Source organism: Melanerpes formicivorus, unplaced genomic scaffold (genome assembly GCF_026170545.1).
Source record: "Melanerpes formicivorus ecotype bairdi unplaced genomic scaffold, bMelFor1.0.p_v2 SCAF_6, whole genome shotgun sequence".
In the NCBI taxonomy this organism is placed as follows: domain Eukaryota; kingdom Metazoa; phylum Chordata; class Aves; order Piciformes; family Picidae; genus Melanerpes; species Melanerpes formicivorus.
In genome coordinates this window covers 15,022,958-15,046,757 of record NW_027142358.1, presented here as the reverse complement: position 1 = coordinate 15,046,757, position 23,800 = coordinate 15,022,958, and the positions used below count along the sequence as shown (strand labels likewise).

Genomic DNA, 23,800 nt, shown 5'->3' with positions numbered 1-23,800 from the left:
TTTTTTAAAACAAAAAACATTGGAACTTTAATCCTCCTCCCTTGAGCATGAGAAACCTTATTGCTCTGTGTAGGGCTCGCTCTCAGACAAGAGATTCTTCTATCCTGTCAATTCTACATTAATTATCAGAAACTTATAACTCTGAAAAACTCAGAAATATTGCAAGTTTATTAAAAATTAAATCATGTAGTTTTCAGTAAAGATGTAGAATGTTTCTTACTATGCTTTTCATCTGTAATTGCTTCCTACAAGTCTGCAAAGTAACAAGTGGTAACACTAATTAAATTATGGCTTCTAATTTACAGTTCAGTGAGCTTGATTGAAAATACTGTAAACTTGCTAACTGACTGGATTTCTTTTGCTATACCAAATATTTTGAAAGCAATTTTACACTTCTATAGCCTTTAATATGGTCAGCACATGCTAGGTCCACATTTAGCAGATACAAAACTGCAAAACATCAACTGCAACATTCTATTCATTTAATTCTGATAGTTCAGTTTGTATCTTTTTCATGCAACATGAAACAGAGAGAAGTTCCTAAGTAATAATGCTAGAAGGGTCAGTCATGTCATTCTGTATGAATGTAAACATTGAAGAGGCACAGCATTTAGAGCGTAATTCAAGAAGAACAGCTCAAGCCTCAATCAAGTGCTGCTGATGATATCCACTCACCTGTAATCTCACCTGCAATCAACGTACCCATATCTTCTTAGAAACAGAACAGCATTTTGTATACTTGAGCAAGTTATAAGAAACTTCAATTTACATAATTGGACGAATGCCTACCAATTCTACATCAAATCTTTTAAGCCTCACTCAAAAGGCTGCAACCAGCCTTCAGGTTTTCTAACAAAGACAGGCAGAAGGAAGAAAGGAAATAGCTCCTTGGTGGTTTCTTATCAAGAAACAGGGACTCAAAAGACACAACTTAAACTCTCTAGAAACATAAGAGAAAAGTAATGCTTTCTAGGTTACTTTGCAGTCAAACAGATAACTAAGGTTGCTTTATCATATACTTGTGATTCAAAATAACAGAATTATCAAAGACATTTTAAAAGAGATTGACAATATTTTGCCTCCTGACTCAGAACTTTGTAGAAAGTTTCCACCAAAAAGCCTGTTAGTGAGGTTTTCCTAGAAAGTCCTGAACCTAAACAATTCCTTGTATTTAGATGAAAATTTTGTGTAAGATATGAAAAGGCAATAAAGAAATTCCTAAGGACACAGAAGTATTTATAAACAGACCACCTTTGCAAATGCAATCTCTGCACTCAAGATACTTAAAATACATTTGTCATACATTTGTATTTTACCCTCAGATAGACTTGCCTATTACACTGGGGGAAAAAAAGCTTATGTCTCAGAGACATTCCTGTCACACTATCCTGCACAGGATTTATCAGCTCTGTAGAAAGATTCCAACTGGATTCTCAACTGGAAACACTAGTTCCTGATGTTTTTCAGCATCAAGCAACCTATGTTTTCAGGAGAGGCATTTCAGAATGTTCTTACTGGAGATTTTTGTTTTCACAAGTCAATACCACACACTAAGTATTTCCACACATGCCAATGCAAACCAGGAAATTAAAAAAATAAATAAAAAAAAAAAATAAAAGAAAGATAGAAAAGCGCAGGAAATTATATTCATAAGAACATCTTGCTTAGTCCTCCTTATAGCATCAAATGTGTACAGTATAGCCAAACGAACCTTCAGAGTCCCTGACATGAGTGCAATAGAAGTCTGCCAGTAAAAGCTGCTTGCACCCTGAAGAAGTACTGTGGATAGGGTTATGTCTCTGGTTTTTTAATGGCTAACCATGCCCTCATATGGGAAATGGATAGGTGCCACCTGTTGTATTGATGCAAATAGGCCAGTAAGCAGCTGTGAATTGTCATGAGGCACCTAATTCTGCTTCTTGTGGTTGTACTATTAGTGGCAAGAAAGACTAGGACCACAAGCAGTGCTCAGCTGGAGGGAGGTCAGATGTGGAATGAGTAGGAAGAAGGGGAGGAAGAGCAAGAAAGACCATATTAGCAACTTGGTACCAGCCAACAGTAAATCAGACTTGTTAGCTACACTTAACACATTTTAGCTTTAAAATAAAACAGAGAAGGGCTTTGTATTCACAGGTGTTTAGAGGTGAACTACAGCATAGATTAATGAATTATTTCCAATTATTATTTGCACTTCTATTCAGAGAAAAAATAGGCTAGAGATAAGAAAAAAAATTAAAGTATTTTTTAATTGACTGAGATTTATTCATTCTGTTACATACTTTTTCACTCAAAATCTCTACCCATAGTAGAAATCCCAGTGCTGGATATCCCTGGCTCATAACACATGCATTCATTTGTATGGATGGAGTACCTCCTTTTTAGCTGAGAACTGGGTAAGTTGTATGTTTGGAAAGAACAGAAGAGTGAAGGGGCTTATCTAATACCCATTTGTGAACACCCTGAATTAATATAGCAGAAAATCACAACATATGATACAGTTCTTCAATTACTTTCCTTTTAAAGTGGAAATATATATATATTTATACATAATATGGAAAGAGGAATATATTGAGCTGGTTTTAAGACAAAGCTTCAGGCTGAGTTTACAACAGAAAATTGCTGTCGTTACAATCAAAATCTTTTATTTCATTGGAAGGCATTTAGTGTTCCATTTTTAAAGTTATATTATTGCCAAATCTTGGATTTTGTTGTCTGGGAGGGGTAACTGCTTTCTTATGACAAAGACTTAAAAGATATATCTTCTAATTTTTTTTTTTGTTTTGTTTTATTTTTCTACTGCACGTTCACATGTGTTGAAACTCATTGCTTCTGGAAATGAAGATACTCTGGTGTCTGCTGTAAAATCTGTATCTCACTTCCTCAGACAAGTGGATATTTATTGACAGGGTGTGAGAGAGAAAGAGAGGAGAGACTGCCTGTCCTGAAGCCAGTAACCTTGGTGAAGATGCAATGTCACAAACACCAAGCCATCATTCTCATAGATGTACAGCATATTATTTAAAGGGAAACAAATATTGGCCACTGAATGTCACTGCAAGGACACATCTTCTGCCTCTTAACTAAACTTATCAGTGTTGTGGTTTAATATGGTACCTTTTCCATCCTCCCCTCAAATTCATCTTGCAGAACAGCTCTTGACACTACCAGAGAGCAGTCAAGACTAAGATTTAGTGACGTTTGCTTCAAACAGATCTAGATTTATTGACATATTTTGCCTGCTTCTTCTCTCAGTAACTGCACACAGGATTAATTTTAACCATTTCTTAAACTCTGAAAAAAAAATGCATATAAAAAAAACCGTTCAGATACCCAAATCTGTGCTACTTGCATATCAAGGACCAGAATTTTAATCACAGGACCTTAAATGTGTGGGCAAGTTTTTGTTGCAAATTGGATGAAAAAGGCACACACTAATCCCTTAGCAAAATGAACACTGTTCCAGTACAGGAGGCAGGTTTTATACTACAATGGTTTACACAAACACATGATTAATAATCGTAAATGAAAATAAAGCAGGAGCCTCAACTTTTAGTGACTACTTCTGTAGTTAAATATTCCTCAGCTAATTCAGTCTTTACTTATTGTGAACTGAGCCTTGCATTAATATCAAAACACCCAAATTAATACACTGTCCATGCTTCCACTTTTCTACAAAAAAAATTATCTCAGTGGCTGAATAACAGAAATCTGTTTCTACAAAGATATCTAATTATAATGGTATGAATCCTTATAAATTATATGAACTAATGTATTTCAAATCTAGAAGTGACACTCAGAATCAGCTGCACAATAATATAAATGTTTTAGCTCGTACAGACACAGCCATCTCACAGAAACACAGGAGAAACATCTATATCTATATTTTAAAAGGATGGATAGATTAATATACTCTCTCAACTCTCCTAATGTTATACAGAAGTATTTATTTGCAGTGTTCTGCAAAAGATTAACTACTAAATGAAAAAGAACTGCCAGATGCAAATTTAGAAGTCCAAAAACACCCAAGAGGCATAACTATAATTATTGCTGAGGGAAGCTGTTTAAGACTAAAAATACATTTCCATTAACAACCAAAATTAGTTTTTATTGCCTTTTTCTCAAGTTTTCAGTGAATAACCTTTGATGATAGCACATGATAATGATTCATTATAAAAAAAACTAATTTGTATTTCAGAAGTATGCATATTAAAAAAGTCTGAAATCATACCAATGAAAGTCAAATGCCATAAGATGCAGAGGACAGTTTGGGGATGAATAATATTACACAATAAAAGACTTACCATCAGAGCACATCCTGTACTTGTGCATACAGTTCTACAGGGGAATGTTATTTAGCTGTATTAATCAAAATAATTTATGCTTAGCTCTATAAGATCTAAATCCCCCCAATCTGTGCTATCTACTCAGCGTTATCCAAAGCATATTTGGTGGGAGAAACACTGCGTATGGAAAAGCTGTAAAACATGTCTGCGGATGACACAGCAGATACACATCAGCTCAAAAGTTGGATGACAAAACCTAAGTTCTTACAGAATTTCTACATGTCAGGAAAACACACTTCAGTTTAGTGTATCTTTATAACAACTTAAATCTCCAGAACCCTTGTGATGATATCTAATTTACGTGGCTGTCATTGGAAATTGTAGTACAGTGAATTATACACAATACAAAGCTTAATTATGAACAGGAACTTGGAAATCTTGATTAGAAATAATTTGCTTGCTACACTCAGAGTCTGTAAAAACAATGATGAATTTATACAGCATACTGTAATTCCAAATAAATTATTCCTAGAAAATCAAAAGGCAGGCATAGATCATATAGGAAAATATTTCTTAGGATCACTGCCAAATTTTAACTACACTATCAGAGAGTAAAGGTACCTACAGTAGCAATTCAGCTTTATATAAAAATAGCTACTTAACATTCACATAATTTCTTTTTATTTGCAAAAGTAGGCATTGATAAACTATGGGACAGATACCAACGTGCTTAGAATTGCATGTATTTCTTTAGTGAACCTATGACAGAAGTTTAAAGACATGTTACTGTTCCTACTGCCACCACCATATTATTTCACTCCACTTAAACTACTTGAATGCAGATTTTCAGAAGGGCATTACCACTGTGATGCGATCCTTTTCCCAACATGCTTCAGTCACAGGACCACTACGTTGTATCATAAAACCAAATCTATGATCATTAAATGAAGGAAAGTCTATGACAATCACAGTTCTAGCATTAGGATTACTTCATCTGGAGTGTACAGCAAATGTAAATATAGAAAAATCATATAGATCACTCGCATCCTTTCACATAAGGGAAAAATTCAACACCAGTTTTGTGAAGCATTCACCATTTTTCCCTTGAGAACGCCATTCCTTACTAACTTACTATGCAAACCTCTCTTTCAGACGAAGAGACCTCATGAACTATACTGTTTGATTTGAGAGAAAGATCCTACATGTAAAAAGAGATTAAATAAATCATGATTACAACAGTAAACATGTAAATTCTGATCAATAAGTACTTGCCTCCCCCTCCCCCCAACACTAACAGCTGCAATAAAGCTTTAAATGTAAAGCTGAGCACAACCAGCCATAAAAGTATGTAAAATAAATGAGGATAACATAATGAGGGAATCCAACATTCATCTCATAAATATAACATAACGACCACAAATAAAATGTCAGAGAACCTAATAAATCAATATGGTAGGACAGAGCTATCTTTATGCTTAGCATACATAAAAATATATTTACATGTAGGGTTTTTTTGTTGTTGTTGTTTGGGTTTTTTTTTAAATCAAGTATCACAAAAAGAAAACCTGTAAGAAACTTAACTCCTCATTCACTTCATCATTCAAAATTTAGTATTATTTTCCTTTTAGTTTTCTCTTGACTGCAGAAAGCATGCAACACTTTTCCCCCATAAAATAACAACCCAAAATGCATTATTATTTAGTATATAAGTAAAATGAAATTATGCATTTATCCCTCTGAATGGACAAGTCAGAGAAACTGCTTGAAAGACTATCTCCAAGAGCAGATAGAGAATTCTGTATAAATTCAGAATTCTTTGAAAAGGCAGATATTTTGAAAAGCAATTCATAATCATGGATACTTTTTAAATATCACCTGAGAACTGATATCAAGTATTTAACTACAGGTTACATAGATTTAGTATTGCAGCACAAGAAACCCATCTACATTAGCTCCTATTTTGAAAACATGAAGTGGTACGTATGTACAATAGCTACAAACAGAACGTAGTACAGACTCAACACACACCAGTTTTTTAATTCAAGCTCTGTCCCAGATTCAATTTGTAATATATTTTGAGATCTTTAAAGCTTGTTAGCATTTTAAGGACTAATAAAGCACATAAACTAAAATCAGCCCACAATAGTACAATATGCTAGAGCATATACTCATCAAAACCTGTTCTATGTCTCAGAACTAGATTTTCATAGAATGGCTTGAGTTGGAAAGGACCTTAAAGCTCATCTTGTTCTAATGCCCCTGCCATCAACAGGGAAAACTCCTGCTTGACAAGGTTGCTCAAAGCCACATCCAGCTTGATCTTAAACTCTTCCAGGGATGAGGTGTCTACAACTTCTCTGGGCAGCCACTCTCATAAAATCACCCAAAAAAACCCACACCACACCCAACCCTTATTCACAATGTCCAATCAAAATCTACCCTGCTGTAGTTTAAAACCATAGTTCCTTGTCCTGTCACCACATGCCCTCATACAGTATCAGTATCACTAAGGTTGGAAGAGACCTCAAAGATCATCGAGTCCAACCTGTCACCACAGACCTCATGACTAGAATAGGGAAGACACTACTGCCCACTGCAGGCTTGAACTCATGACCTTCCCATTAAGGGTTTTATGCACTACCAACTGAGCCACATCTGATCCCTCTCCAACATTTCTACAAACAATTTTTGGCTCACCCTTTTCAATATTCTACCATGTTCTGCCATCTGACACCAATAGTGCCATAGGGGAGATAAATCTTAGTCATTCCATTAATAGGCACAAGATGGCATTAGAACAGCTGATAGAAGAATGCAGATCAACATTTTTCCCGTGGTTTGCCTACACCACTTAGCATAGTCTATATGGAAGTAAAAGTCTTTCTGCTTGGTTTGGGGATCAGTCTTAAAATGGTTGCTACTTTTGATATCAAACTTATATATTATTTCTAGGAATAAAACATTGGCTTTGCTAGAATGGCTGTACAATGAAATGCACACTGGGATACTGGTGTATAGCCAATGGCTGTTTGTTTTCAATTTCTAATCTACAAGCATTCAAAAATGTCTCAGATAAATTACAACCTAGGCAATAAACAGAAGTTTCTATATATTTCATAAAACCAAGCATCTCAGAAAGCTGAGAAGACCATGTTTCCATATTAAACACATTTAAAAGCTACTAAATTAACATTTAATCTAAACTAGAGATTAATTACTTGGAGCATAATTAAACATTACATCAAACACCTAACTACCCTCTGCATTAAATACTGAGGTCCCCTCTGCTGTAGCATAAAGGTTTTCTTCAAGTACTCTATGGTTCAGTGTAACTTGTTATTGCAATGTACTGCTAGCCATGTATGTCTCAGACTAGTTAGTAGTAGTGTCATCAGATACTCCAACAATGGAGTATTATTAATGGATATTATCTTTTCAACACAACTTCTAAAAATCTTTCCAGTAGATTCCTCTTTATTTATTGCTCCTGTCTTACTGGGAAGCCTTACAATCAAACCTCACTCCCAGAGTCAGGATATCTTTTAAACTTAATCCCATAGGAAAAAAGAAAAATATTTTCCTCTCTTGGCCAATACCTATTGTTGACCTGGACAGTTGTGTAAGTTTTGCAGAGACCAAAATGGGACTACTTAAACATTTATTGAATTTGATTTGCAACAAAAAAACTACATAGGTTAAGTAACTTTCTTGAAGTTAGTAAGAGAATTACATTCATACTGTATCATAGCTTCAGAGAATTTTCTGAGGGTCATCTGAGGCAATCCTCAATATCAATACAGGCTGGGGGATGATGAAATTGACAGCAGCCCTGCAGAAAAGGACTTGGTACTGGTGGATGAGAAGCTGGACATAAGACAACAATGCACACTTGCAGCCCAGAAGGCAAATTGCATCCTGAGCTGCACCAAAAGAAGCATGGCCAGCAGATCAAGAGAGGCGATTCTGCCAGTCTACTCTGCTCTGGTGAGACTTCATCTGGAGTACTGTGTCCAGCTATGGGACCCCCAGCACAAGAGGGACATAGACCTGCTGGAGAGGGTCCAGAGGAGGACCACAAAGATGATCAGAAGGCTGGAACACCTCTCCTACAAAGACAGGCTGAAAGGATTAAAGCTGTTTAGCCTGGAGAAGAGAAGGCTCCAGGGAGAGCTTATAACTAAATTTCAGTACCCGAAGGGGACCTGTATGAAGGCTGGTGGAGGACTGTTTAGAAGGGCCTGTAGCAATAGGAAGAAGGGCAATGGTTTTAAATGGGAGCAGGGTAGATTTAGGTTAAACATAAGGAGAAATTAATTTACAGTGAGTGGTAAAATACTGGAACAGGTTGCCCAGGGATATAGTTGAAGTCCTATCCCTGGAGACATTCAAGATCAGACTTGATGTGGCCCTGGACAGCCTGATCTAGTCGGAGGTGTCCTTGCTCAGTGCAGGGGAGTTGGACAAAATGACCTTTGAGGGTTCCTTCCAACTCAGTGCAAGCTGGGAAAAAGTTCATCTGTTTTCCATCCTCTTGTTTTTCATGAAACAGTTTGTATACATAAACTGGAAATTATATAAGCAATTCACCTGCTAAACTGGGTTTTACAATACCTTAGAAGATAAGCTGAACTCACAACTTTTGTGAAAAGAGATAGAAGTACCACAAAACACACATTTATATGTCTTCCTCTCTCCACAACTGTTTCTTTAATGCACAGATCACGTAGTGACATAAAATCAGGTAAGTGTATATGAGCCTAGACCTTTATCATACTATACTTTTTTATATATATCACAGAATCACAGAATAAACCAGGTTGAAAAAGACCTCAGAGATCATCAAGTCCAACCTATTACCTAATACCTAACACCTGCGTTACGACACATGACAACTAAACCAGGGCCTCAAGTGCCACATCCAATCCTTTTTTGAACACCTCCAGGGACGGTGACTCCACCACCTCCTCGGGCAGCCCATTTGATTGGTCAATCACTCTTTCTGTGAAGAGCTTTTTCCTCAACTCAAGCCAAAATCTCCCGTGGTACAGCCTGAGACTCTGTCCTCTTGTTCTGGTGCTGGTTGCCTGAGAGAAGAGACCAACCCCCTCCTGGCAACGACCTCCCTTTAGGTAGTTGTAGAGAGCAAGAAGGTCTCCCCTGAGCCTCCTCTTCTCCAGGCTAAGCAACCCCACCTCCCTCAGCCTCTCCTCATAGTGCTTGTGCTCCAAACCCCTCACCAGCTTTGTTGCCCTTCTCTGGACACATTCAAGTATCTCAGTAGCCTCCTTAAATTGAGGAGCCCAGAACCAGACACAGTACTCAAGGTGTGATCTAACCAGTGCTGAGTACAGGGGCAGAATGACTTCCCTGCTCCTGCTGGCCAGACCATTCCTGATGCAGGCCAGGATGCCATGCACCCTCTTGGCTACCTGGACACACTGCTGGCTCATGTTCAGCTGGTTGTCAACCAGTACCCCCAGGTCCCTTTCTACCTGGCTGCTCACCAGCCTGTAGTGCTGCATGGGGTTGTTGTGACTAAAGTGCAGCAGCCGGCACTTGGACATGTTAAATGACATCATGTTGGACTCTGCCCGTCTGTCCAGCCTGTCAAGGTCCCTCTGCAGAGCTCTCCTACCCTCTAACAGATCAACACCTGCCCCCAGCTTGATGTCATCTGCAAATTTACTAATGGTGGACTCAATCCCCTAATCCAGATCATCAATAAAGATATTGAATAGGATTGGGCCCAGCACTGATTCCTGGGGGACACCACTAGTGACTGGCTGCCAGCTGGATGTGGCACCATTCACCACCACTCTCTGGGCTCAGCCCTCCAGCCAGTTCCTAAGCCCGCACAGGCTGCTGCTGTCCAAGCCACAAGCTGACAGCTTGGCCAGTGGTTTGCTGTGAGGGATGGCATCAAAAGCCTTGCTGAAGTCCAGATAAACTATATTCACAGCCTCCTCCACATCCACCAGGCAGGTCACCTGATCATAGGAGGAGATCAGGTTGATCAGGCATGACCTGCCCTTCCTGAATCCATGTTGGCTGGGCCTGATCCCTTGGCCATCCTTCAGGGGTGCAGTGATTGCCCCCAAGATGAGCTGCTCCATAATCTTGCTTGGCACTGAGTTCAGGCTGACAGGCCTGTAGTTTGCAGATTCATCTATCCGACCCTTCTTGTGGATGGGCATCACATTGGCCAGTTTCCAGTCATCTGGGACCTCCCCAGTGAGCCAGGACCAGTGGTAAATGATAGAGAGCAGCTTGGTCAGCTCATCTGCCACTCTCTCAGTACCCTAAGATGGATCCCATCTGGTCCCATGGACTTGTGAGTATCCAAGTGGCTCAGCAATGTGTCCCATATTACCTCAACATCTATAATCAGTTTAGATCATAGAAGCTGAAACTATAAACTAACATCCTAGACAGTAATTCCTTTGTTCCAAACAAAGTTCTGTGACAGTTCACCTTCTCTCTGATTCCAGGCAGGTCTGTCTGGATTTCATTAAACGAGTGGTTTTATGAATGAAAAAATATTTTAGACATACTCAGATGATACACACAAGGAAGTTCAATCACAACAAACTAAAACTAAGATATTGTGAAAGAGTGTTAAATTATTTCAAAGAAGGCACGGGCTTTAAAAAAAAAACCAAACAAAAACCCAAACAATAAACATACATATGAGCAGAAACACACTAACACAGAAGTATGCATACATTTCCTTCAAGATACATTTACACGCCATTCCAAGTTCTTACAGTATATTCTTCAAACAAGCACACAATTCAAGTTTGAACAAGTCCACATGACAATTTTTCTCTTGTCCAATACTTTCTTAATAACAAGTTTCTTATTGCCATGCAATTATATCTAGCTAATAAATGAGAATCACCTCCCATTCACATTGACTGGAGAAACTCTGCTTGACAGGAACAGTAAGTTCAGCTTCAGACTGACCCAATGCATAAGGTACAGCTATTATTCTGACCAAATAATTTTCCAACAGCAATACCTGCTGTTTTCATTAATCTACACTTTTGGGTGCACTTTCTGCTTTTCAGCAGTCATGCTACAAAAGGTGGGTTACTTAAGAAACAATTAGGTCCGTATACAAAACAATTTGCAGGCAGTCTTACTCTTTCAGCTTCCTAAGTGAAGTGCCTTTCAAGGCTGATTTATAACACTGTCGTCTTCAGAAGGCAAAATAATTAATAGGAGCATGGACTTCTAATTTCAGTGACTTCCAGAGAAAGTGGATTTCATTTGATTTATGATGGCCAGTGACTTTGCATTTTATCAGTTCATTCACTCATTATTTATGCTGATGACCAATTTCAATGGGTCGCTATCATCTAACTCGCTACTAATCAAAGAGAATTAGGGTTCACTGCATTATTTAGAAGCCACTAATTTATCTTCAGAATAAGTATCAAGAATAGTTTGGGGACTTCTGCACTAAAATGAAGCACAGCTGGCTAAGTCATAGCATTTGCTTGGTACTACAAATTAATGTCATAGGGGCTACTTTCAAGAACTATGAGCTTTTATATAAGTTTTAAAATGGGGCAGACTGTACAGAGAGAAAATAAATATGAAACATTGAAACAATAGAATGAAACACTTTCCATCTGACCTACTATGTCAAAATATTTAAAATATGTATTTTCCTTTCCCTCTGCAAACAATTCAGATACTTTTTATTTTTTTTAAATCTATTTTTCTTTATTGACTAAATGGAACTCTTGATGCCAAAACAACTCTAGTTGGCACATTTCTCATTTCAAAACCATTTGAATGTACTCTGGACATAAGAAAATAGATCTGACTGAAATGTAAACATACAAAATTAGAGTTTTGTCAGAAAGTAATCATATGAAATCATATTCAATCCTGTAAAGGGGAAGAAAAAAACTCACAACATTATAGTTGCCTGTTTCACTCCTGGTGAACAGAGTCCATTTCAATATTTTGAAACCTTTGCACTTTGATAACCATTCATCCTCTGATTTGCTGGGGCCTTTCTATACACCCCACCCTGTGTGAACTACTCAGTGTATTTTGATCTTCTTGCGTAGGGCATGATCTTTCTAAAATTCAGGTGAAGTACAGAGCTAGTAATTTATCAGAACAGCACCTCCACATGCCAAGTAATGATTTGGGACCTTCTCATAAAACAGCAACAGTCTCTTGCTCTGTTTTATCCAAGTTTTAAGTGGTAAGCATAGGTGGAGGAAAATAAATTAATCTAGAGAGACACAGAAAGCAATGATTCCTTGGGGCCTCTACTTACACTTGTGGCAGTCTTCCTGAAAATACCATCCATTCCTCCTTAAATAAACCTGAACTTTAAATGTGTGAAATCAAGTATTTCCAAGGCTTCTTCATACTCTCAAGAGCCACAGGGCAAGAAGAAAAACTGTCACCTTTCAAGCCAGAGGAATGGACCAATGTCAGTATTTTTCTCTGCTGCCACTACTCTTTCCCCACATACAGGTACAGTATCAAAAGATGAGAAATGATGACCCTTCAGAAGAAATTCATACTTTTTCTTCTCTGTGTATTAAAGGAAGCAAACCAGGCTTGAGCTGCTGACATCCCTGTGTGCTCATTCTCCTGCCCATCCAAAAGAGACCTGCCACTACCTTCTCACCTACAGCCATGTGGGCTGGGCACGTAGAGAGATTCTTCCTCTCCCAGCCTTCTCTCTGCCCACAGCTGCCCTCCCACAGGCCGGAAGCCTACCCAGGGACAACTGGAACTTGCCTGACCCAAATTGTCCCCAGGAAAATCACTCAGACAAGGTTGGCAGTAGCAGTTGATATAAACCTCCCACCCAAAACACCCCTGCACATCCAGTCTCTCATACTGCTGATGTACCTTCCCGAGCTAGGCGTGGGTTAAACTAGGACTTCAGACGGGTCTTACATACACGCACACTCTAGTGGCTAGTGTGAAAAGCAAAACACCATCACACTCCCTCAAAAAAAAAAACAACCAAACCACCAATGTGAAATTCCAAAATGTCTTTTATATCCACTTAAAAGACTGCCTAAAGACTGCCTCCTTAAAGACTGCCCTTTACAGAAGTAACCTTCCTAACAGCCATTTCTCCAAATTCTTAAATTATTTTAAAAATTTTTGTTAAACAAAAAGTTCATTTCTGGAGCATCTCCACACTGTTTAAATAGCACCTACAGAGGCCTTACTGCAAGCAAAGGATAATTTCTGTAAGTTTCCCAATAGTAAGTAGTCAACTCACTGGGACATTAAAATTAGTAAAGCAAAAGCTGAATAATTGTACTAGCACATGATGCCAAGATGAGAATCTTGAAGGAAAGAATTAGGAAGATCATTATACAAAGCTAACAGGTTTATTGGACAAAATTGGTATTTTTGTTGCCAAACAGTAATTACAAACTGATTGAAATTACTAAGTAGCCATTCAGATTAGTGTTCATCAGTGTTTTGTTCACATAAACACAACATGCTCATCATACTAATGATCTGAAATAAAACCTATGACTTGGCATAGTTTTCTGCACCATAACACAATTTACATTTCATTGCTAGTAAAATCAAGCTGAAACATTACAAACCAGGTTTGTCTATACACTGCTTGGATTTTCTTTCCTGTTAATAAGCACTGAAAGGATTTTCCTCAAAAAAAGAATTTACACCTAAATTACCAAAATTCATTCATTTCTATTTGTTACTAAAACCTGTCTGTACACTAAAACCTGCTGCTCAAATTTATGCATTTATATCAGTAAATAGATAACTTTTTTTCTACTAAGGAATTAATTTTTACAAAAAATGATGTAAATCAATGACATCCGCAAACAGGCATGCTTTCTTTATTTTTGCCTTTTTTGTTTTTTTAATAGGAAGTTAAGAAATCTTCAGTCTACACCAAACCCTTAACATACAAGATTATTGAAACATAAGAAAAATATAAGATTATTGAACACATTCTTATGTACACAGTTTTCTCTCCAGGAGAACAGAGAAGGTTCGTTTCTTCAAATGTTGTTTGTTTCCAAATTTTCAACTTGAATGCCAAATTTACAAATGTCCTAAGATATATAAAATGGCTCATATGCTTCAGAAACCCTTTTATAGCCAGCACTAGGCCAACATTCAGATAGGATTTTAAAAAACCCTTAATTTATAGCAATTAGTTAATACAGTGGATACTAGTACTGACGTGAAAATAGCAAGACAGTAAAAGATCAGGACCGTAGCAGCATTTGCATCACACTTATTACATAAAAGAAGTTTAATTAATGCACTACAAATATTGAGCAAGTGAAGTCTCCTGAATCTCTCATTTGGACTGACAAAAAAAAAAACAAAAAGTAATATATAATTTATGGAAATCCTGATTGAAATTCTCAGGCAGACCTATTTAATGTGTCATGTGAAACTATACAAAACAAAACGAAAAAAACCCACACACCCCACAAACCACCACACTGGTTTTCCAATAAACTATATTCCTTCATGGGTAGAGAATAACACCACAAAACAAAGATGTGAGGAGTGGCTTATGTACTGGCTAAAACAGAGATAATATTTTCTGTGCTGAACTAAAAGACCTACAGGAATATGTTCACTAAGGCCAAGAATTGAACTACGTATCATTAAAAAACACATATATAGGGAAAAGGGCCTGAAGATTAGTTTACTTCAACTGTAGAAGCACAATCCATGAGCATTTGCAAAGCACTTAGTCTAGGAGAAAAGATCTTTATTGCCACAGAACTGGCACACACTGGGTCTTCAAGACCACATCTTAATGCTGTACAAGTTCCACCACAAACCATAAACTGTATTCATCTCAGTAAAAGTAACAAGCTTCATATTAGCAACAAATTTTCTAGGTGTTCTGGAAAGGTATATGCTTCAAGACCCAAATTCATCTCTTACCTTTGCATGCTAGTATGATCATCAAACTCTGTAGAGGTCTCCCTTATGTATACATATCTGAAGTTATTGTTCAAAATCAGTCATAAAATTCATTATTAAATTAAAAAAACTGAGAGAGAGAAAGAAAGAAAAAGGCAAGAAAACTGCTATCTGACTTAGATTCTTTTTAAAAGGACATTCTCTAAAGAATTATACATTTGGCAATGCTATGAATTAGAATTGAAGCTTCACTTTTATATTTTTCACTCTAAGCAGCTAGAGACATTTTACATTTCCAACAACTGAACAAATAGATTTTTAGACTCTGATATGACCTCTTCAAGCAAGCAGCTGTAAAACTTCCATTGTTCATAAAATTCTGCATATGTACATCCCCAAGTTCCCCCTTCCACTCAATATATATGAAAATGCAATTTACTGTATGTCAAATGAAAAATGCAGTTTTCAAATGCATGACAACAGGTGCTAGTTAAATGATCAGACACTATTTGTTACCTAGTCTCTTACTCTCATTTGCAGCATGATAAATTGCATTTTAGCAGAGTACTGCGATCTAAGGGGTCTTGACATGCTTTTATTGATTTGCATAGGTTATATGCATGTATTCCTGTTTGTAGGCAAATAGTGCCACAAGTAAATTCAAGTCACTGTGCCTCTGTTTCAAGAAAATTGCAGTCATCACAAGGGAGCCAAGATGGAGTGAGGTTGGGTAAAAGAGACATGCAGCCCATTGGAATCTTAGAACTGCTATTAAGATTTATAGGCTGCAGGATTCTTTTGGGCTTCAGCATTATTCTTAGTAAACCCTTTCTGTCTCCAGTTGTTTATAAAAACTGGCAGCTTTAGCAAAGACAGAAGCTGATGTTGTAGGTAGCACAATTTAACATAATAGTGATAGCCTCTTCTCTAAATATCCTGATACTGATTTTGAAAGAGTAACAGTGCATATCCTTGATTCCCTTTACCGTAATTTGAAAGGTTTTCTTATTACTGAACAGTAATCTTCTCACCCGCATTTACACAACACTTTGTAGTCACCTTTAGTTAATATATCTGTCCTCTCTTACCTCTTCTCAGGTCAGCCAGTATCATTATTCCTCTCAACAAAACAAAAATAATCTTGCACTGAAAGTTGAGATACATTCCCTATGGGGTAAAAATAGCAACTCTAGAATTAAGAATGGAAACTTCCATGCTAGCATTTTCTCTAGGCTAGAAAAGATCCACCATTGTCACAATTTGCATATAATTCCCCCCAGTTCAGTATCAGCACATGCCAGCACTCACCCCCTTAACTGAAGGGAAAGCTGCTGGAGCATACACAATACCCACGCAGGAAGATTATCACTATGCATACACACACATCTTACTCTATCACACATGTTGGAGCTGGCATGCAATGTTCAGACTGGTGTCAACCTATACAGTTCCAATAGTTTCCTTGTGAATTTGCACATTACTGATAAAAGTTCAGGTTACTGGGTAACGGTTAATCTATAAGGAAGGGGATTTAGCCTTGACAGGCACACTTACACCTGGGAGTATTCAAGGAGCTCTTATTTGGTTGTTATTTCAGCACTTGAAATTTATTGAAGAACTGTTTCAGTGTGGGTAGTTTGACACAAACTTTGATGAAATTCAAATATTGGATTCTTCTCCCTCAAGTCAATCAAAATTAACCTAATTGTAAACTTAAGCTCAAAACAAAACAAACAAACAAAGAATCAACAGAGACATACAGAATGCAGTATCTCAGAAAACATCCTAATTTGACATAGACAATGCCATTCATATTACACTAATTCTAACTAAAATTACGTGTGTGGGCTCCAACAGCTAAAATAACCATCCACATTAGAAATTTTACTTCCTTACAGGTTTCTCACTTTATGAAGAGTCTATTGTGTATCTCTCAATAAAGAATCAACTGCAGCCTGTGTTTACAGAGACTATAAAATTGAATGGATCATCACATGTACCTTTGGTACATTTGTAACAAACAAGTGACTATTCCACAAATTCACAACTTCAGTATTAAGTGATTTTGCAGAAGCAGTATTTAGATAGTTCTGCCTAGGAGGTCCACAGTACAGACTGAGATGGCTTGCAGGCCCACTACCTTAAGCTTCAGATGCTCACTATTGCCTCCATACTCACCCTTCAATTGCCACACCTTTTTGTTGAGTTTTATGGTAAGTAGTTAACTAAGAGTCCTTTCTTTTCTTATATAATTTTTGGCATGAGGTAGTCACTGATATGGTCCACCATTCATCCTCAACTATAATGAGAATGAAACACATGTCCTATGGTCAATGGAAGTATAGGAACAAGTACAAAGGACCATGTAAGGTGGTACAGCTCATCAGATTACTGCTTATTAATTTATAGTCTTAGGACCCACAGAGAAGTAATGCAGCTGTTCAACAGGAGAACAACAATGAGCAAAAGAAGATGGGAGAGCAAAAGTAAATTACACAACACTTCATTGATGGGTAACTGTCAAATGTTGTAGGCACTATGTAACAGAAGAATTTGCAAAGGAAATTAGAAGAGGTGAAAACAATGTAGCTTGCTAGATGCTCTTGTTAAAGCATGCAAGGCAGCATAGAATAACAAATGTGTTCTGTCTTTAAATAATTTTGTACTAAATAAAATACACACTTATATAACTGGTATTGAATTTATATGGATTTAAATTTTCAGAACAGGAGGCTTTGTGAAAATATGGTTCCAGCTACTTTTACCTATCTACAAAAAAAAAACCCAAACATACTTGACTTTAAAGTTCATTTAAATATAAACATTTAAAGGCAGAAGAATCACAAGAATGTCTAAGCAGACCTTGCCCCTCACAATGGGACACTCATCCATGAATGACAGGATAAATGATATACAAAAGATGACAAAAAGATTCTGTCAATTTTCCCAATAACATTCAAAATCTACTTAAAGCAAATTTATCAACCTGAGCCACTGCAATTCAGTTCCTTCAAGTCGTTTAGTTCAAGAGAGCAAGAGTAACTATGCTGCCCTGAATGAATTCATGCCTTCTTACTTTTGGCCTCGAAATTTACTTCAGTCTCCTAAAACGGTACACAATAGAAAATAATCTTGCATATTACCACTCTGCCAGTAAAAAAAGCATTATTTCCAACATATCACTATTGCCTCCACTTAGTTTATTGGGCTCATTCTCTACCTCTGGGTTCACATTCATGCACAGCTTGTAAAAAGCCTAACTTGCCAAAGGTTTTGCCTAATAAAGCAAACTCCTAGAAACAGGTTATCATTCAAAATCCATGACATTTTACTCAGGTCATTGACATAGAATAGAACAGACCAGACCAGGTTGGAAAAGACCTCCAAGATCATCAAGTCCAACCTATCACCCAACACCATCTAATCAACTAAAGCATAGCACCAAGCACCCCATCCAGTCTCTTCTGAAACACCTCCAGTGATGGTGACTCCACCACCTCCTCGGGCAGCTCATTCCAATGGCCAATCACTCTTTCTGTGAAGAACTTCCGAAGATCCAGCCTAAACCTCCCCTGGTGCAGCTTGAGACTCTGTCCTCTTGTTCTGGTGCTGCTTGCCTGGGAGAAGAGACCAGCCCCCACCTGGCTACAACCTCCCTTCAGGTAGTTGTAGAGAGCAAGAAGGTCTTTCCTGAGCCTCCTCTTCTCCAGGCTAAGCAACCCCAGCTCCCTCAGCCTCTCCTTATGGTGCTTGTGCTCCAAACCCCTCACCAGCTTTGTTGCCTTTCTCTGGACACGTTCCAGCAAGTCAACATCTTTCCTGAATGGAGGGGCCCAGAACTGGACACAGTACTCAAGATGTGGCTAACCAATGCTGAGTACAGGATCACAATGACTTCCCTGCTCCTCCTGGTCCCCAAGCTTACAAGCACTTCTCTTCACACACCAAAGATGAGTGTGTACTTGTACATCCTTCCCAGAAGAAGCATGCTTGTGGCCACAATACTGCAGTGAAAGTCTCTTTTTAGGAAAGCAATTAAGCACAACTGGATTCGCCCAGCCATCAGACTAGGCAATAATAGGTACTTGAAATCAAAGCACAGAAAGGTATTATTAACAAGGACACCAGCCAATCTCTCCTGAATGACAAAAATCTTCAGGCTGAAAAGAATACATGATAGGGGGGGGTTTCATAACTAAGCAATAAAAAAATAAAAAATAATATAAAAAACCAGACCCTGTGTATCTTTCAAAAGAAAAAGTTTGCAAAATAAAAATGCAGACAGAGAAGAAAAATTGGGGAAAAAAATTTAAAAAAAAAGGCAGCTTTAGAAGTGATATATTGCAAAATGCAAGTCTAGAGAACCAAAAAGGGCTCTTGAGATTTCCCACTAAAGACCTTGCCTCTGGTACGAATCACCTATTTGTATTAACCTCAGAAAAGATATGAAAGATTGTTCAGTTTCTCCCTAATGAGATAAATTTAACATGGCTGGCATAACATTCCATAATAATATTTCTATGCAATATCTTCACTAACACTTCAAAAGCCATCAAAAATTTAACAAAGAAAATTATAATTAATATTACAAAACATGGAGATGCACAAATTACAGTAAGTGTGACTATGAAGTTATTCTTTTTCCCCTCGCCTTCTACCCTGTGGAGAGATAATTAGCATTGCTTGCCTTACAATTAATTTGCTGGTGCAAAACATGATAAAGAGCATCCTTTCCATTCTGGAATGCATTCCTAGAAGTTAAGCAAGCACTTACACAGAGAATCATATGACTGACCACTGTACTTGAAAAGCATGTTTTTCCCCATGTTTTTTGTCTCTCTTCCCCTGTATTCAATGCCATCTTCCTGCAATTTTCACTTAAGATGTAATCCTGTAAACACATTCTGTACTTGCCTAAATTCATACGTGGGAATAGCTTGAACACACCTGTTGTGCAAGGCTAAACATTCATAGGAAAATTTTCAGGAACCTGGCAGGAACTTCAGAAGTACAAGGGATGCCTAGCTCATACAAATACATGGGAAAACATTTAAACTCCATTTTGTCTATAAGAGCACACCTATTGATGTGAAAGACTGCACCATTTTTACATAAATTACTAATAATTAAACTGAACTTGAACATAAAAACACTTTGCTGACATTTTATGGATGTAAATGAGCACCACAAAAGTAGCTCTCCATCACAAAACAATTTTCAACTACTTCTAAAACAAGATGTGGAAGATACTGTATTGTAACAGTTCATCATTATAGAAGAAAGCATAAGAAAGTTCATAAGAACTTTAAAATATCATAGTAAAGATAAAATGCACTCCCCTCCAAGGCTTTTGGACACCAGGAATTAATATGTGATGCAGAGATATACATTACAATTAACATCCAAGACTGAGGAATTCCTGGAAGGATAAGGGATAAAGGAATTTTCTCACACAAACAGAGAAGCAACAAATCAGCATTATCATTTAAACCATCAAAAAGTTAATTCCATAGATCAAAAGAATTTTCAGGGCATCCTTTGCATGTTCAGACATTCATACTGGGAAGTTTGTCAAATAAAGGGACTTGAAGAGCAAAGAAAGTAGCCATGTCAAACCACATGTGCAAACTCAGGAGGCTGACGTGTTGTCCTGCAAAAGCAGTAAATCTATCTGCATTTTAGTAGCCTTCTATCTAAACCCTGCTCCCTCTGGAAAAAAAAAAAAAGAAAAAAAGAAGCGTGTTCAGCAGTATTATAGCACACACACTTTGTTTGTGCTTATTAAATAAAAAGAAAAGATCACCTTCAACCATATTAATGATGGACTGGTGGATGAAGGATGTCTGCAAAAATTCACAACATCTGTTTGCTCCACTCTCTTCTCAGCGTGCTGCACCTATTCCTCATGCTTAATGATGCTCATCCACTCTGCAAGTTTTACGAACAAATGTGTGTTTAGCCACATTCATCATTCTGAATGAGCGTTCTTGATGAAGCATCCACTGGCCTGTTTCGCTCTTTCTGCTACACTTTAACAAATGACAACTGCTCTACGTATTTTTCATTTGTTAAAAATAAAAAGCTAAGTGAAGAATGGGCCCAGAAAATTTTTCTTTCACTCCACTGCTAACTTTACTAGAAAATGGAATACTACATGCATTTAAACTGTATACAAGTTCACATGCACAAATCTAAATGGTGCATGCAAATGTATGGCAGTTTCAAAACACTACACAGCAGAATACAATGTTTCAATAGCATGCCAGAAAGACGTCCTATCTCACATCAAGAGGAGCAGTTTAATCGTCTCATGAAAATGATGTCCTAAGTCCCACTATGATCAGCTCGGGGACTGATTCTGTGATGTACACAATGCCTTGACATGAGACACTTGGCATCTTTTGGTCCTAGGCCAGCAATACATCACAGTGTACATCTGCCTTCCATTTTCCAGCTTTCCTCTACTAAAGTACACCAGTATTTAAAGGAACATAGATAGTTCACTGAAAATATGGGTGCTATAAATGCCATCTTAGGAATGAGTTCAACTGTAAATAACATTGCATGCCAATGCATGAGATTTTCTTATCAATTAGAAAATTTGAATATAAAGAACATAAATGAATAAAGAATAAAATCTAGTACAAAGTTCTCAGATGTGGAACATCTTCATAAGTTACCTCTCTGAATTTGGAGCAAATCACAATTTTCATTTGAGTTAGTGCACAGAAAATTAAAAGGATTATCCAAATGACGAATTTTCCTAAACATTTCTTTAAGAGATTACTGATGCAGTACACCTTTGGATATTTTCAGGCTCATCTTCTAGTAGTATGAGATTTTTGTGAAGGCATTATACTACTGCTTAATAGTGTTTCAGTATTTTACTGATTGAGCCTTTGTGAGTGCTTTTGGTCTGCACTGGTTGTCTGGGTTCATCAAAGAGTTAGATCAAGAAGGCCAGTAGGTAGATCAGGTGAAGCCTATTAGATTCTAAAGTATTCATTACTTTCATTACAAAGAATGTTTATTGCCAGACAGACATCTAAAATACAGGCAAGTATCATGGTCATTGCTTTCATGTCACCCTAGTAATAATTAGGTCACGGAGAAAATTAGATCCTGGAAAAGAATATGTATCTTGCCATAGGTTGCCTTCCTTCTAAGAAGCTATACAACAGTTTTCCTTGGATAATGTACCTTGTGATAGCTCATAATGAAACAATTATGGGTGGAAAGAAATAAGGGAGAAGGTTAAAACTTCTATTTCAAATGAAAATATCCTCTGTTTATAAAAAAAAAATTTCTAAACTCAATTATGCACAGACCAAAAAAAGAGACATGACAATTCAGTAAGAACTTAAAACTCAGTGAGTAGGAGGATCCAGAATCAAACATGTAGAACTTCCAATAGCGAAGCTAATTTGAAAAAAACTGTTCTCCCTAGGAATCTTTTTAAGTCCTTCAACACACATAACAACCCAAATAATTTCTTACAAAAGCAGATAAAAAGTATCCATTAAAACCTCTTTGTTTAAAGAAATTAATACTGGCATAGACCAATAGAATAAACTAGACTAGAATAGAATTAACGAGGTTGGAACAGACCTTTGAGATCATCAAGTCCAACCTATCATCCAATGGTTATCTAATCAACTGAACCATGGCACCAAGCACCAAAATAACCTTATATGCTAAGTTACATCAGTTCCTTAAGCTTAGATTGGCTAACATTCAACTAGGCAATGAGAGGATTAACTACCAGAATTCAGACTTCATTCCGCCTGGGAGTATTATGGTCACATGCAACTTTACAAATGAAACCCTACACTATTGGTATTATTGGTCGGAGGAATGCTACTTTATCCTGTTCCTCAGACTCCACACAATTTAGATGGCATCAAAATGTTTAATAAACAAAAGTAATCAAACCCTTTCCAAATTATTGCCTTTTCAAGGATTTTTAAGTAAAAATAAGTATCAGCTTCAAGATTATCTGAAGACTTTAAATCAAAGATATTGACTGGCAAATTTACCACAAAGCAGCACTCATTGGTAAATTAGGTTCCATAACAAAATCATATGAAATTATGGACTACAGATTAAAATGTACTCAAAGCCATCAGAAGTCACCATGCAATGCTGCACTCTTCCACAAATCAGTACAACGTAAAATGGAGATAATGAATTTCAAGAATCAGTTTGTTGCTAAAGTTTAGTAAGAGCTTCCTGTGGTGTCCCAACGTGGATAAAAGGCAGAAGAAAGAACTACAGAGTAAGTCAAATGAATTGCATAAAAATGGAATCACTAAAATTTAGTAGAATTTGCAGCAAATGTCTGTTCAGGCTCCTCTGAGATATAGATACTCAAAGAATCCATTATTGTGCTTAACAGAAAATTGTCCATGTCAAATTTATAAGCTATATAGAAAATATTCCTCTCCAGATATCTACAAAGAACACTGCAAAAGAACTGATAGCAGCTGCATATTTTTGTTATTAATAGGAATCTTAAACTCCAATATACAAGTTACCAGTTTCTTATAAAAGAGTGTCTCTGATCATCATATTTCAGAAACCAGATGCCAGAGACTGCTTTTTTTAAT

At 37.2% G+C, this 23,800-nt stretch overlaps 1 protein-coding gene across 4 annotated transcripts in view; it reads right to left on the bottom strand.

Moving 5' to 3' along the window:
- Positions 1 to 23,800, bottom strand: part of LRMDA (leucine rich melanocyte differentiation associated) — a 661,266-nt gene that overhangs the window by 402,882 nt on the left and 234,584 nt on the right. Inside the window, exon 1 of one of the 4 annotated variants that reach the window (XM_068139882.1) lies at positions 12,206 to 12,214. The exons of the other annotated variants lie outside the window; for them this stretch is intronic. Within the exon in view, the coding sequence (XP_067995983.1) occupies positions 12,206 to 12,210 (5 nt within the window). The 5' untranslated portion in view covers positions 12,211 to 12,214. Of the gene's footprint in view, positions 1 to 12,205; positions 12,215 to 23,800 lie in introns of those variants that run through there. 4 annotated transcript variants of the gene reach the window in all.